Here is a 12801-nt window from a genome sequence, read left to right as displayed (position 1 = left end):
CGCAATAGGCAACAGTAAGTGCAGAAGTCCCTCCAGAGCCAGAAAAGAATGCTACAGACAATCCAGAAGCAACTACTGAAGAATGAAAAACAAGTATGCAACGATCTAGGGGGGATATTGTTGGAGCTTTTGAGATCGTTGATACTTGCACTGGATTAGTTTTGGTATAGTTTGTAGCTTGTTTGAAGTCTAGGGACTTGTTTTGTAATTATATGATAGTGGCAAATCTGACCTAGTGTAGTTAAGATGCCAGCATAATTATAATTATGCTGGCAAGTCAGGGTCTATATAAAGCATTGTATTGTTGCCCTAGATAAGCTTTTGGCCACACTTGATGAATATTAGTGTTGTTTACATTTTGATCTCTACTCATTGTGCTTATTTAGATTTCCAAGGTGCTTTATTGTTTATTTCATTGTTTGGATTCAATACAACACTTGTTGTATTCATCATACCACTAGCTTCATCTTCATTCTTGATTCTTCTTAACTTTTTCATGGTAGAAACACCTAATCAGTAGGTGTTTTGGACTAAAACAATCAACCACTGTGATCCGGATTGATATTGGGATCTACATCTATGAATGACACATGTCCAAAACTTGGTTTCTTTTATTATATAGTATAGATATACATCTATAATTTTCAAATTGTTTTATTTATTGTTTTTTATGATTATTTATTTTAACATTTAGGATAAAATGATCAAAATACCCTTATGTGGGGTTGATAACTAACTGTGTTAGGACTAAAGGACATAACATGAAAGAGTTTGCAAACATCAAGTACATTTTCTATAATTATTGAAGAAAAAGAACAAAGTTTGAAATAATAATCACACTTGTTATTTTGTTGGTTTGTAATTGTATGTATCCAATTATACCATGTATTTTTATTATTCACGTATTTACACTACCAAAGTTTTAATTTTATACAAAAAAAATAGTGTTTCTCATCAACTTTTGGCCGAAATATCCAACTCCTCCCGCCGGTTACCGGAATTTCTCAACAGCATTTATTTAGGGGTTTAAAATCTACCCAATACCCTAATATTGATTTTATTTTAGTATAAATTATAATTATTTAAAGGTTAAGTTTTATTTTCACTTTTACAAAAGTTAAGCTCAATCGTAGATCTGAAGCAAAGTTAGAGGAATCCGCTAACGGATTTGAGATGTAGCTGCTGTTCACGTGGTGTTAGATGCAGATTCAGGTGTGTAGAAGTTGAATTATTTTTAGGGTTTTCGGAGTTTTTGTTTTTTTTTATATTTGAGCTGAGATCTTACTGTTAGGGTTGTGATTATGTTTGATTGGGGGGTTTTGTAATTAACCTGTTTAGAAAGTTTTGTGGTGGAAGGGTATGTGATCCATGGGTGGATGAAGCTGGATTTGGTAATTTGTGCAAACTCTTAATTGATGATGGATGATTCAAGTGTTACTGTTTCATTGGTTCTGCATTGCATTTCCCAGGGGTTGTTGATTTGGTAATTTGTGCATACTCTTAATTGATGATGAAGATTGAAGTTACCCTATCCGTGTGAGTGACTCATGAATGAATTGTTACTATTTTATTTGCAAATTTATTCTGCATTTCTAGTTTTATGCTATCAAGAGACGGGAAATTATTATAAGTTTTTGTTGACTTTTAATATAAATACTAGTTTTAAATGTTGAAAACGCCATATCAAGATATCATTTTTGTTCACTTTTGAAAGGTTGTTGATTTGTTACAGGGTTGAACGTTAGAGATGGATCCAGCCATAGAAGAAGCTCTTAGAGCTAAAGAGAATGCGGAGAAGTTATTTTTAGTGAAAGATTTTCCAGGTGCAAAACAGTATGCTTTACGGGCTCAAACTCTATGCCCTCAACTCGAGGGTATCTCTCAAATGGTGGCTACATTTGAAATATATGCGGCTACTATGAATCAAGAAATTGATTTCTATTCAGTTCTTGGATTAGATCCATCTGCCGACAAATCATTACTGAAAAAACGTTACAAAAAGATGGCTGTTCTTCTTCACCCTGGCAAAAACAAAACCGTTGGAGCTAATGAAGCTTTCAAACTCGTGTCTGAAGCATGGGCTGTGTTATCTGATAATGTGAGAAGAAGCTCATATGATGCCAAAAGAAATAAGCACTTGTCAGCTGGTGTTTCGAGTTCAGAGACGTCTTCAAGGTTCGACACGTTTTAGACTGTGTGCACCTTGTGTCGGGTACAATATGAGTATCTTAGAAAGTATGTGAATAAACGACTTTCATGCAAGAACTGTCGAGGGGTTTTTGTAGCTGTTGAAACAGGAACAGCTCCGGTTACTTATGCTCCATGGTCATATACGTCTGAAAATGGTTATGCTAATCATACGTATAATGCAGGCCCCTACGTGCCAAGCACATCAGTATGTTCATCGTTTATTCATCCTAGACAAGGGTACGAGTATGCAGGGACCGTATCCTTTCAGTGGAGTACTTATCCCAGTTCATCTACCCTAGATCCTAACAATTTAGCTTAGAAATCTGTCAACACGGATAGGCAAAAAGTGAACGGGAGACACCAGACGACGGGGCCCGCTAAGACCGTGGCTCCTAGGATGGGTCGGCCTCCTAAGAAAAGAAAGATAGAAACCGAAGCGGATTCGGTAGTAACTCATTCAAATGGAAATGAAATTTCAAGCAGACAGTACGTGGTCCCCCTTCCTATTGATGCCAGAAAGTTGTTAATCGATAAAGCTCGATCAGTAATTCGTGGGAAGTTTTTTTTTTTTGGGTAAAGGGTTACCCCGGTGAATCTATTATAAACCGCAAATAAGTACAAGTAGTGAGGATGAATTCCACACTAGTTCATATACAGGACATGCCCCATATATGTAAGCCAACAATCATAAAAGAACCTATGACATCACATCAAACCTAGCCTACTACACATCATGCAAAGATATCTAGCAGACAAAACAATACATAACCAAAATCTTCAACCTCCATCATCGAAGATGAAGTTGCCACGAACCGGCAACCCCTTTAGACGAACCAAAGACAAACTAACCATTGGAGATCTTTGTGGAAGAGGTGCTTGCCCCTGTACTAGGAGTCGAAGGATATGTACCCGAATCTTTGGTTTCATCATAGACAACTTCAACCCCATCCTCATCTAAATCCACATGAACCTGTCTACCCCCTTTATTTCTATCTTGAGTTGAAACACCCCGTCTCCCAACACACTCAAGAGCAGAAAACGGATTATGAGTTTGGATTTTATGGGAAGTAGAACCATGTAAGAAACAGAAGATTATAAACGTGTCGTTTGCTGATGATTTGTTCATTTTTGTGCATGGAAGTACTTATTCGGTTAGTAAAGTCAAAGCCGTCTTGGAGGATTTCACGAAAATGTCGGGTATGGTCCCTAGCCTTGCAAAAAGCACGGTGTTTTTCTGTAACGTGCCGGATCATATTCGCCAGGAAATTCGAAATATTATGCCATTTCAGGAAGGGTCCTTGCCTGTTCGATATTTAGGGGTGCCGTTGATTTCGTCTAAGTTAACCGCTAGCCACTGTAAAGTCCTCGTTGACCGAATGGATAAAAAGATTAACAACTGGATGACAAAAACCCTATCATTTGCGGGTAGGCTTCAACTTATCAACTCGGTCCTTTCAGCAATGCATATTTACTGGGCTTCAGTTTTTATTATCCCGGCTAGTGTCGTAAATGACCTGGAGAAACGTATGCGTCGCTTCCTCTGGAATGCGGGCAATATTGGTAAGGTTAAAGCTAAAGTTGCGTGGAATGATGTATGTCTTCCGAAACAAGAGGGTGGCCTAGGCATCAGGCGGGTTGGGGATGTAAATAGAGCTCTAATCGCTAATCACATATGGAGCATTCTGGTTAAACGCAAGTCGTTATGGGTGCAATGGATCTATGATTATAAAGTAAAGGATCAGAACTTCTGGGAGATTCAATGTAGGGGTGGTATGAGTTGGGGGTGGCGGAAGATTCTTGCCATTCGTAACATTGTTCGGCCGTTCATTTGGAAAGTTATTCGGTCCGGTAGGCAAACTAACGCTTGGAGCGACAACTGGTGTCACTTGAGCCCTCTTAGGGAGATGATCTCTCCAAGACAAATTGCAAATGCGGGTTTTAACCTCAGCTCTTCTGTTGCGGATTTACTTGACAGCGATGGCCAATGGAATTGGCCTCAAGCGTGGTATGACCTCTTTCCTGTTTTAATCGGGTTGAGCATTGATACTCCTAACCCTCAGTTACGGGATCTTACGGTTTGGAGGGATTTAGAGGGCAACCAGCGACAGTTTTGTTCGATGGAAGTTTGGCACAACATTCGTAACCGAGATAATCCTGTTAGCTGGGTGAATATGGTTTGGTTCGGCCAGTGTATTCCCCGGCATTCTTTTCACCTTTGGCTAGTTATTAAAAATAAGCTCCGAACACAGGACCGGTTGCGTGTTTGGGAAGCGGGTAGTGAAACAAACTTAAGACTCATGTGCTGCCCACTTTGCCAGCATGACAGAGACTCTAGAGATCATTTGTTTTTCTCTTGTGATTTTGCTTCGCAGGTTTGGAGGGAAGTAAGGGCTATGGTTGATATGGATACCGTCTCTGGATCTTGGGTTTCCATTTTGGAGTGGATGGAACGGTACTCGAATTCTAATACTCTAGATCGAGTGGTTTGTAAGCTGGTGATAGCTGCTGCGGCTTATTATATTTGGCAGGAACGCAACAATAGGCTTTTCAACAGAAGTCAGGGTTCGGTGAGCCAGATTGCCCAAAAGATTAAACATACTGTCCAACTTCGGTTGATGGATTTCAAGCTTCAAAAGCGAATGGATTACAAAAGAGTTGTAACGAGATGGCAGATCCCAGAAAGGGTGCTGATTGAAGACCCGGGTTAAAGTTTCTTGATGGGGGGTGTTTAGTTTGTTAGTTTTTGTCGTTTGGCCGTGTTTTTTGTTTTTCGGGTTGTTCTTTGTTTTGTGGTTGTCGTATTTGGGCTTTGTTTTTTGGCTTGTTTGTAGTGACTTGTAGTGTGTGTCAGTGTTTTGGCACACCCTGTTCTTTTGTTTGGTGATTTATAAAATTTACCGGGGTAACCCTTTACCCAAAAAGAAACCTGTTGAGAAGTAGCGGCCTTTTTCTTCCTATCCACCGGTCTGTATTCAAATTTAGGCTTCTGGTTATTAACTTGAAAGCCATTCTTCTTTGCACTCTTCTTAACCGGAACTTCAGTAAAACCATCCTCGTCTACTATTGGCCTGTTAATAGGAGTTTTGGATGTTGAGCCAATACGTGTAGGACATTCCTCAGAGTCATGCCCAAACACACAGCAGTGAGTACATCTCGGAGGTTCCCATTCATACTCCACCTGAATAGTCTCGGTAACATATTTGTTTCCATCCAATTCAGGAATAGCCATGGTTACAGTGTCTTTCAAATCCTGATCAGCTGATATTTCAATGAGAGCCCTAGCATAGCTGCTCCGTCCCCACGCCTCATTACACATATCAACAGTATACGAATCCAGCCGCACAGGAGATCCAATTTTTGAAGCCAGCATGCTTAACCCATCATCAGAATAAGCCACTAGAGGGACGTCATGTAACTTTACCCAAACTGCAACCTTTTTCAACTCTTCTTTTTTAAGGGTGTTTGTAGGGGACCAAATGTTGAGAAACAAGGGTTTGTTACGGATCATCCAAGGACCCCCTTCAAGAACAGCGTCCATTCCCTTTCTATCTTCAAACTTGAAGAAAAAGAATCCATTTGAATTCATCATCGATTTCTGAAGACCATGTTTCTTCCAATTTGTTCTCACAAAGTAATCAACAACCGGATATGCAATTCTATCCCCCAGGAAGTAACCATAAAGAGTGTTAGCTAACCTGTTGTTAACTTGACGAACAGAGTCAATCGGAAGCACTACATCCACACCATCCAAAGAGGCATCTGAGATTAGCTTTCGAAAATTGACTTTCGGAACTTGGTTAGCCACATCATTGGTCTTCCTAGCACTTTCCTCTTCACTTTGAGCCTGATTTGGATTACCAACCTGCTTAGGACCACTCTGCTCAACCTGTTTGTTTAGAACCCCACATCAGCATACAAATGTTGTTGAATTCGAGCATTTTCACCCTGTTCCTGCTTTCGGACACGAGCCGGGCTGACATCATTTAGCGGGAGCACAAATGATACCTTTCGCCTATCAAAAACCATTGCATAATCCTCATCTGGTGAATCCGAACAGCCAAGAACGTAGTCAGTATCATTCAGCGGTAACATGAACCGAACCTTCTTATTACCCACTTCTGAAACCGTAGGAATTTGTGAATTCTGTCTTGGCTCAAAAGGTTTTCCATCGATACTACGGATCTTTCTCGCAAAAACGTTTGAATTATCCTCAGTTTGTTCATCCTTATCAACAGCCATATGATCAATCCCTAGTGACAGTCAACAGAAATTGAAGATATGACGACTGAAAACCCTAGCAGCCGTAACAAACCTGAATATAGCCGAATCTGATGAACCCTAATCTGATGTGCAAAACTCTCTTTAACACTATGATAAGTCAGCCGCAAAGCACCAAACATTCCAAACCAACCAACAAAACGAAAAGCAAACCAGAAACCCTAAACTAGCAAGAAACCCTAACCCATGAATCTCATAAATCTGATATACGAATTGGTTAATCAGGCTGATATACCAACGAATCAACAGTTCAAACAAGGGAATTGCGGGCGGCGATAAAGAGAACAAAAAAACCCTAGACAAAATCGATCAGATCCTTCGTATTAGATGTAAGACTCTAATGACTAATCTGATTAAGAAATCACGATGAAAGAGGTAGAGTTGCGTGAAGATCAGTAATCGCCATTGCTAGAGAGAGTATTAGGGTTTCCTTGCGAGGGAGATCCCACACCTCCTTAGAAGTGAACGGAACTAATTTTCCTTCCAAATTTCTCCACAAAACCTGGTCCTTTGCATTGGATAGGTGACACGCTTGAAGCTGAAACAGAATCGGATATGTTGATCTCCATTCATCCGGCCACGCCCAAACCCCATTCTCAAGAACATCAGCTATTTTAGACTTCACATTATACCCATATCTCGCCATTTGTCTAGGAGTAACCACATTCCCTAACGGGCAATCATCACACCATTTATCAAACCAAACAAACGTATTTTGACCATTGCCTATTTTACTCCAAAAGAAATCCCGAAACAGCAACCTGCATGTTAATAATTTTTTCCATCCCCACGATGCACTGGCTTGAATCGGAATATCCGATATACTTCGACCTTTAAGCCTGTGAAGCTTGACCCATGAAGTCCACAAGGAACTCCTATCCGAAAGAAGGCTGAAAAAAATGATAAGCCATAAGAGACTTATTTACATCAGTGATTCGCCTGACCCCCAAACCACCTTCAACTTTTGGAAGGCAAACCTCTTTCCACGCTACTTTAGCTCTACCTTTAGAAACTGTGCCATGACCCCAAAGGAACCATTTCATTTTGCTCTCTAACTCCTTTATAATACTTGCCGGTAATATAAAAACAGAAGCCCAATAGACATGAATGGATGATAAAACTGAGATAACCAACTGGAGACGGCCCGCAAAAGAAAGGAATCTATTTTTCCAATCTAATATGCGCGTATTCATTCGTTCTACAAGCACTTTACAGTCTTTAACTAAAAGTCTCGACGCCAATAATGGAACTCCAAGATATTTGATAGGCAACTTACCTTCCTCAAACGGAATCAACTCCAAAATTCTGGACTTTGTACGACTAGGCACATTACATATGAAGACAGTGCTTTTAGAGTTACTAGGAACCAAACCCGAGACCTCTTCAAACTCCTTTAACGATCTCATTATAACTTTAACCAAATTGACATCCCCTCGAGAGAATAGGAGCAAGTCATCAGCAAAGCAAAGATTGATAATCATCTGTTTTTCGCATTTGTTGTGGAATCTGAAAGAACCATCCAAGTCAGCTGCTTTTCGAAGGGTGAGGGTTAAGACCTCCATAACCATGGTAAATCAGTATGGAGACATCGGATCACCCTGTCTTAATCCTCGTTTACCTTTAAAGTATCCATGAATATTGCCATTAATACTTAAAGAGAAAGAGGTAGACATGACACATTCCATAACCCAGTTAATAAACCGATGGTGAAACCCCAACCCATGCAACACATCACATAGAAACATCCAATCAACAGTGTCATAGGCCTTTTGAATATCCACTTTCATAGCACACTTAGGGGGACCCGCCTGACGATGATAATTGTGCATAAGCTCCTGAGTTAGCAATATATTGTCTGAGATTCTCCTCCCAGGGACAAAAGCTGATTGGTTTTCACTAATAATGCCATTCAGACCTTCAAGAATCCTGCTAGTTATGATCTTACTTATACCTTTATATATAACATTACAGCATGAGATAGGCCTGTAATCAGTCACTACACCCGAAGTGCTAACCTTAGGAATTAAAGCAAGAAAGGTATGGTTAATCTCTTGAAGCAACTTACCCGTGTCAAAGAAATCAATGATGGCTGAAGTAACCTCATTACCAACGACTGGCCACGCCTTTTTAAAGAATTCCGAAGAAAACCCATCCGGGCCAGGAGCTTTATTCTCATTAATAGAAAAAATGGCATTTTTTACGTCATCTTAAGTGACCGGCCGGCACATGAGATCCGCCACTTGGGGGTTGATCTTAGTAGTGAAAATACCCTGATCCACCCTCCTGCTAATACCCCCTTCCATACCTAAAAACACGCGAAAATGACTAACCAAAGCTGACGCAACCCCATCCCCTTCATGTATATTTCCTGAAACATCTTTAATGACATGAATTTTATTCATATGGTTTCTACATTTCACAACATTGTGAAAGAATGCCGTGTTCGAATCCCCCACTTCTAGCCACTTTTGTTTAGATTTTTGCTTTAAAAACCTCTCTTCGTCCAAAATAGCATCTTGATATTTCTTTACACATGTTGCTTCAGCTTCCTTAATTGACACGTTGAAAGGATCAGCATCTAAACTGGCCTGCACTTTATCGAGCTCGTTCTTAATATCCACCACATTTTTGTGCAGATTACCTTGCTTTAATAATAGCAATCTGAACGGATGTTTCAGCCCCGAAGCTTCTTAACCACCCGAAACATAGGCACTCCATCAATCAGCACATCCCACCCCCCTTTAACCACATCCATAAATTCTTTTTTGTGAGCCAGCAAGTTAGTGAATTTAAATGGTTTCGGTTTATGATGAGTTGTTTGAACAATTTTTAACAAGCAAGGGCAGTGGTCCGAAACACCATATGGAAGAAAACACGCATATGCATCCACGAAAGTATCCACAAACTTCACATTGGCCATTATTCTATCCAGCTTTTTCCTGATTCCCACACCATTCTTCGGTCTTTTATTCCATGTATAGTGCAAACCATGAGCCCTGACATCCATAACTTCAATACAATTTGCACAATCTTGGAAATCCTTCATAGCAGAACTAACGGCCGAGGCTCCCATACAGTTATCTTCTAATTTAAGAGCAACATTGAAATCACCCATGATGGCCCACGGATGATCCTTAGCTACCCCTTTATGCAATATTAGAGAATCCCAGAGATCTTTTCGCTCCATATCACTGTTACTGGCATAAATAAATGAGACATACATCACCCGTTTATCATTTTTAAATACAACCTGAGTATGGATCACCTGGTCCGTGAAATGTAAAACCATAACATCAACGGTATCACTATTCCAACCCAAAATAATTCTAGTACCCTTGTTACACACACTACCATTTGAAGACCATTCCCACTTTCGAAAAACATTCTTGCACAATTTGTTCAGGTTTTCCACCTTAACATGCGATTCTAAAATAGCTACCACCTGCAACGCATTATTTTTAACGAGCCTTTGAACCTCTTTTTGTTTCAGGGGGTGGTTCAAACCCCTCACATTCCAAGCGGCAATACTATCCATTTATAACCTTATCAGCAGGTGTGCTTGCACCTGTTTTTGTAAAATTATCACCTTGATTACCTTCCATGAATTTAGACATACCATCATCCGTGTTCAATCTCACTTCATCCGGTTCCACTTCCCCTTCGCCTTCCTCTTCATTTAGAGCATTAAACGGATTATTAGTAACAAAACTAGGGCCTTTTGAAGAACTCGGTTTGTTCGTGTCTGCCTTATCTACCCCTTTCTTCGGTTTATACACAAACTTCTGTTTCTCTCTAACTTGATATTGCTTTTTCATAGTTTTTTTCCTGCTATTCCCATTCCAAAACCCCTGATCATCCATCATATTCTTTTCGTTACCTTCTCTTTCAGGTTTATCATTGGTCCTCATCGGACAGTCATCCTCACCATGACCAAATACATTACACGTGCAGCATCTTGGAGGTTTCCACTCATACTCAATCCTGATGTTACTCCTAAGGAATCCACCTTCTTCAATATTTGGTATAGCAACAGTTACACTATCCTTAAACTCCTTTTCGGCATCCAGCTCTATGATAGCTCTAGCAAACCCACTTCTCCCCCACAAGTCAATACACATTTTAGTCGTTTCGTTGTCAAGCACCTTTGGGGTACCAATCTTCGATGCAATCAAACTCAGTCCGTCCTCCCTATAGGCTGCCAAAGGGACGTCATGCATTTTAACCCATACTGGAATTTTCTTCAACTCTTCCTTTTTTAGTTCAGTATTCGGAGACCACTGTTTCAGAAATAACGGAATATTCCTAATCAGCCAAGGACCATCTTGCAGCACTTGATCCATTCCTTCCTTAGAGTTGAACTTAAAGAAAAAGAATCCCTTCCCATTCATCATAGACTTTTGTAACCCGTATTTCTCCCATCTACTTTTAACATAGTATTCAACAACAGGAAACGCAAATCTCTTTCCCAAAAAATACCCAAACAGCACATTAGCAAATCTATCTTGGACCTGTCTGACCGAAGCAACCGGTATAGTGACATCAACATCATCAACATCTTTAGAATTTTCCATAAATCGAAAGTTTACCTTTTGGTTTGGCTTAATTGTGATCAGTTTTTCAGCATACGAGAACCTTTGGTTGGTTTGCGGTTCTGGTTGGTTCACCTGCTCCCCAGTATTAGCACTATTGCTCCCCGTTTTATCAGCCTGATCAGATTTGTATCCCAAGTCAACCGGCACAGTAATCTTTGTCAGCTCATTAATCATGTTAATCATCCTTGGTTCCGTGACCTGTTGCTGAAACGATCCTCGACGAGGCATAAAAGAATTCCCTTCAACATCACCTATCCGACTTGCACTGTTCTGAAAGGATAACAGCGGCTTGAATCTGCCATCCTGCACGTTTCCCACAGATTTTTTACGTTCATCCATTGAATTGATATCCCAACTCTCTTTTTAACGCAGAACAATCACCGTATGCACCAGACAATACGCACCCAGAATCTCACAAACAAACAGCAAAAAACCCTACTCCTAAAACCCTAAAACGGATCTTCAAGAAATCTTAATCGATTAATATGATGTAATGATCTAGCTAAATTAAACTTAGTTAACCGCGATCATTAACTATCAAATTAATAAATCAAGAAATCTAATCAGAAAACTAGGGCGACAATCGCAGCAAAAAAAAGAAAAACCCTTCCTCTCTCTCCTATGGCGATCTCTTGCTTCTCTTGAAACCCTAGTATTCTTCTTTGTGAACCATTGTATAACAGTCTGTGATTAGGGTTTTGATTATCAGAACTCTATAACGAATTTGTTAGCAATAGTGACCAATTTAGAATAAAACGAAATTATTTAATCCATTGTTGTGAAACAATGATTCTGTTACAACACTCCCCGATGTTTCAGCCACGTTTTGTTGTTTTACGTGGTCGAGGTGTGACAGAAAAGTTGGTATCAGAGCCAATGGTTATAGGGAATTAGGTTATTAGTAATGCTTTGACCTAGACTATAACCTTCCTAGGACCCTAACACAAGTTATCTTGTGTTTAGTTTTAAAATAATACCGTCACTTATCCTTAGGTGACAACCACAATAAGAACACAAATTTCGAATCTGCTTTGAAAACTAATCATCTATTCTAGGATGATTTATTATAAGGTTTGAACCCTCTAAGTTTTCAAAATCCCGTCAAAGTTGGGTCTCATAATGTGAACACGTGCAATCTGGAAGGGTGGATGCCTGTACTCTGAGTTTTCTGTCTAAGGCTATGTTGGATCGTCGTGTAACCCTAAATAGTCAGTATGAGTAGTTCATCATCAAGTACAAAGGCGGAATCAATGTAAAAGATGTCAACACAACTTGTTCCTTTCTAATATTTATCTATTACTGATTTCCTGAGCTTTTACAAATCTGACTACAATTCGGCAGCACCTCGGCTCTCAAACACACACTGCTAATTCCGCTCCAAATGACACAACAACATGGCTATATATAGATGTGGAGATTTCGCTTGAACATGACATGACTGTTTCAAGCGGAATAAGTAATTTCGCTTGAACAGATGGCTTGGAAATGGCTTGAAGGTGGTGGAAGTGTGGTGTGGTGGTGGCGGCCGTGAGTATGGGAGAGAGGAGAAGAAGAAGTTGGTTGTTGTGCGTTTTGTGAAATGAAAGTTCAAGTCCTAGTGGGTTAATTTATAAACCATGTTTCACTAATATCCATCATGTATTATGTTCAATTAACCAACAACAACATTAATAAAATAATCAAAATAAATGTGGGGGTGTCCACCGCACATGTAACCGTCGAAAGAGTATGGGGTTGGGCG

The 12801-nt window shown here is 39.9% G+C and overlaps 2 protein-coding genes across 2 annotated transcripts; one reads left to right on the top strand and one right to left on the bottom strand.

Annotated features, from left to right (window-relative positions):
• The first annotated feature begins 950 nt into the window (after positions 1–950).
• On the top strand, positions 951–2745 carry LOC110902492 (chaperone protein dnaJ A6, chloroplastic). The gene is made up of 2 exons (XM_022149104.1): positions 951–1212; positions 1733–2745. The coding sequence occupies exon 2, from the start codon at positions 1748–1750 to the stop codon at positions 2189–2191; it is 444 nt and encodes a 147-aa protein (XP_022004796.1). The 5' UTR covers positions 951–1212; positions 1733–1747; the 3' UTR covers positions 2192–2745.
• A 4084-nt stretch (positions 2746–6829) lies between these two features.
• Positions 6830–8036, bottom strand: LOC110900576. The gene is made up of 2 exons (XM_022147461.1): positions 7408–8036; positions 6830–7358 (listed from the first exon to the last, which is right to left on the bottom strand). Exons 1-2 carry the CDS (start codon positions 8034–8036, stop codon positions 6830–6832), a joined length of 1158 nt encoding a protein of 385 aa, XP_022003153.1.
• Positions 8037–12801: the final 4765 nt, after the last annotated feature.

The sequence above is a fragment of the Helianthus annuus genome, chromosome 13 (assembly GCF_002127325.2).
Source record: "Helianthus annuus cultivar XRQ/B chromosome 13, HanXRQr2.0-SUNRISE, whole genome shotgun sequence".
Taxonomy (NCBI): Eukaryota; Viridiplantae; Streptophyta; class Magnoliopsida; order Asterales; family Asteraceae; genus Helianthus; species Helianthus annuus.
This window is presented reverse-complemented; position numbering and strand designations above follow the sequence as displayed.

What these genes read in the sequence shown, in the direction of transcription:
- LOC110902492 (XM_022149104.1), top strand. Translation starts at nt 1,748, where the DNA reads ATGGATCCAGCCATAGAAGAAGCTCTTAGAGCTAAAGAGAATGCGGAG.
- LOC110900576 (XM_022147461.1), bottom strand. Translation starts at nt 8,036, where the DNA reads ATGGTTATGGAGGTCTTAACCCTCACCCTTCGAAAAGCAGCTGACTTG. An exon ending in GAAGGTGGTTTGGGGGTCAG is followed by an intron (nt 7,359 to 7,407) that starts GCGAATCACTGA and finishes CATTTTTTTCAG; the next exon opens with CCTTCTTTCGGATAGGAGTT.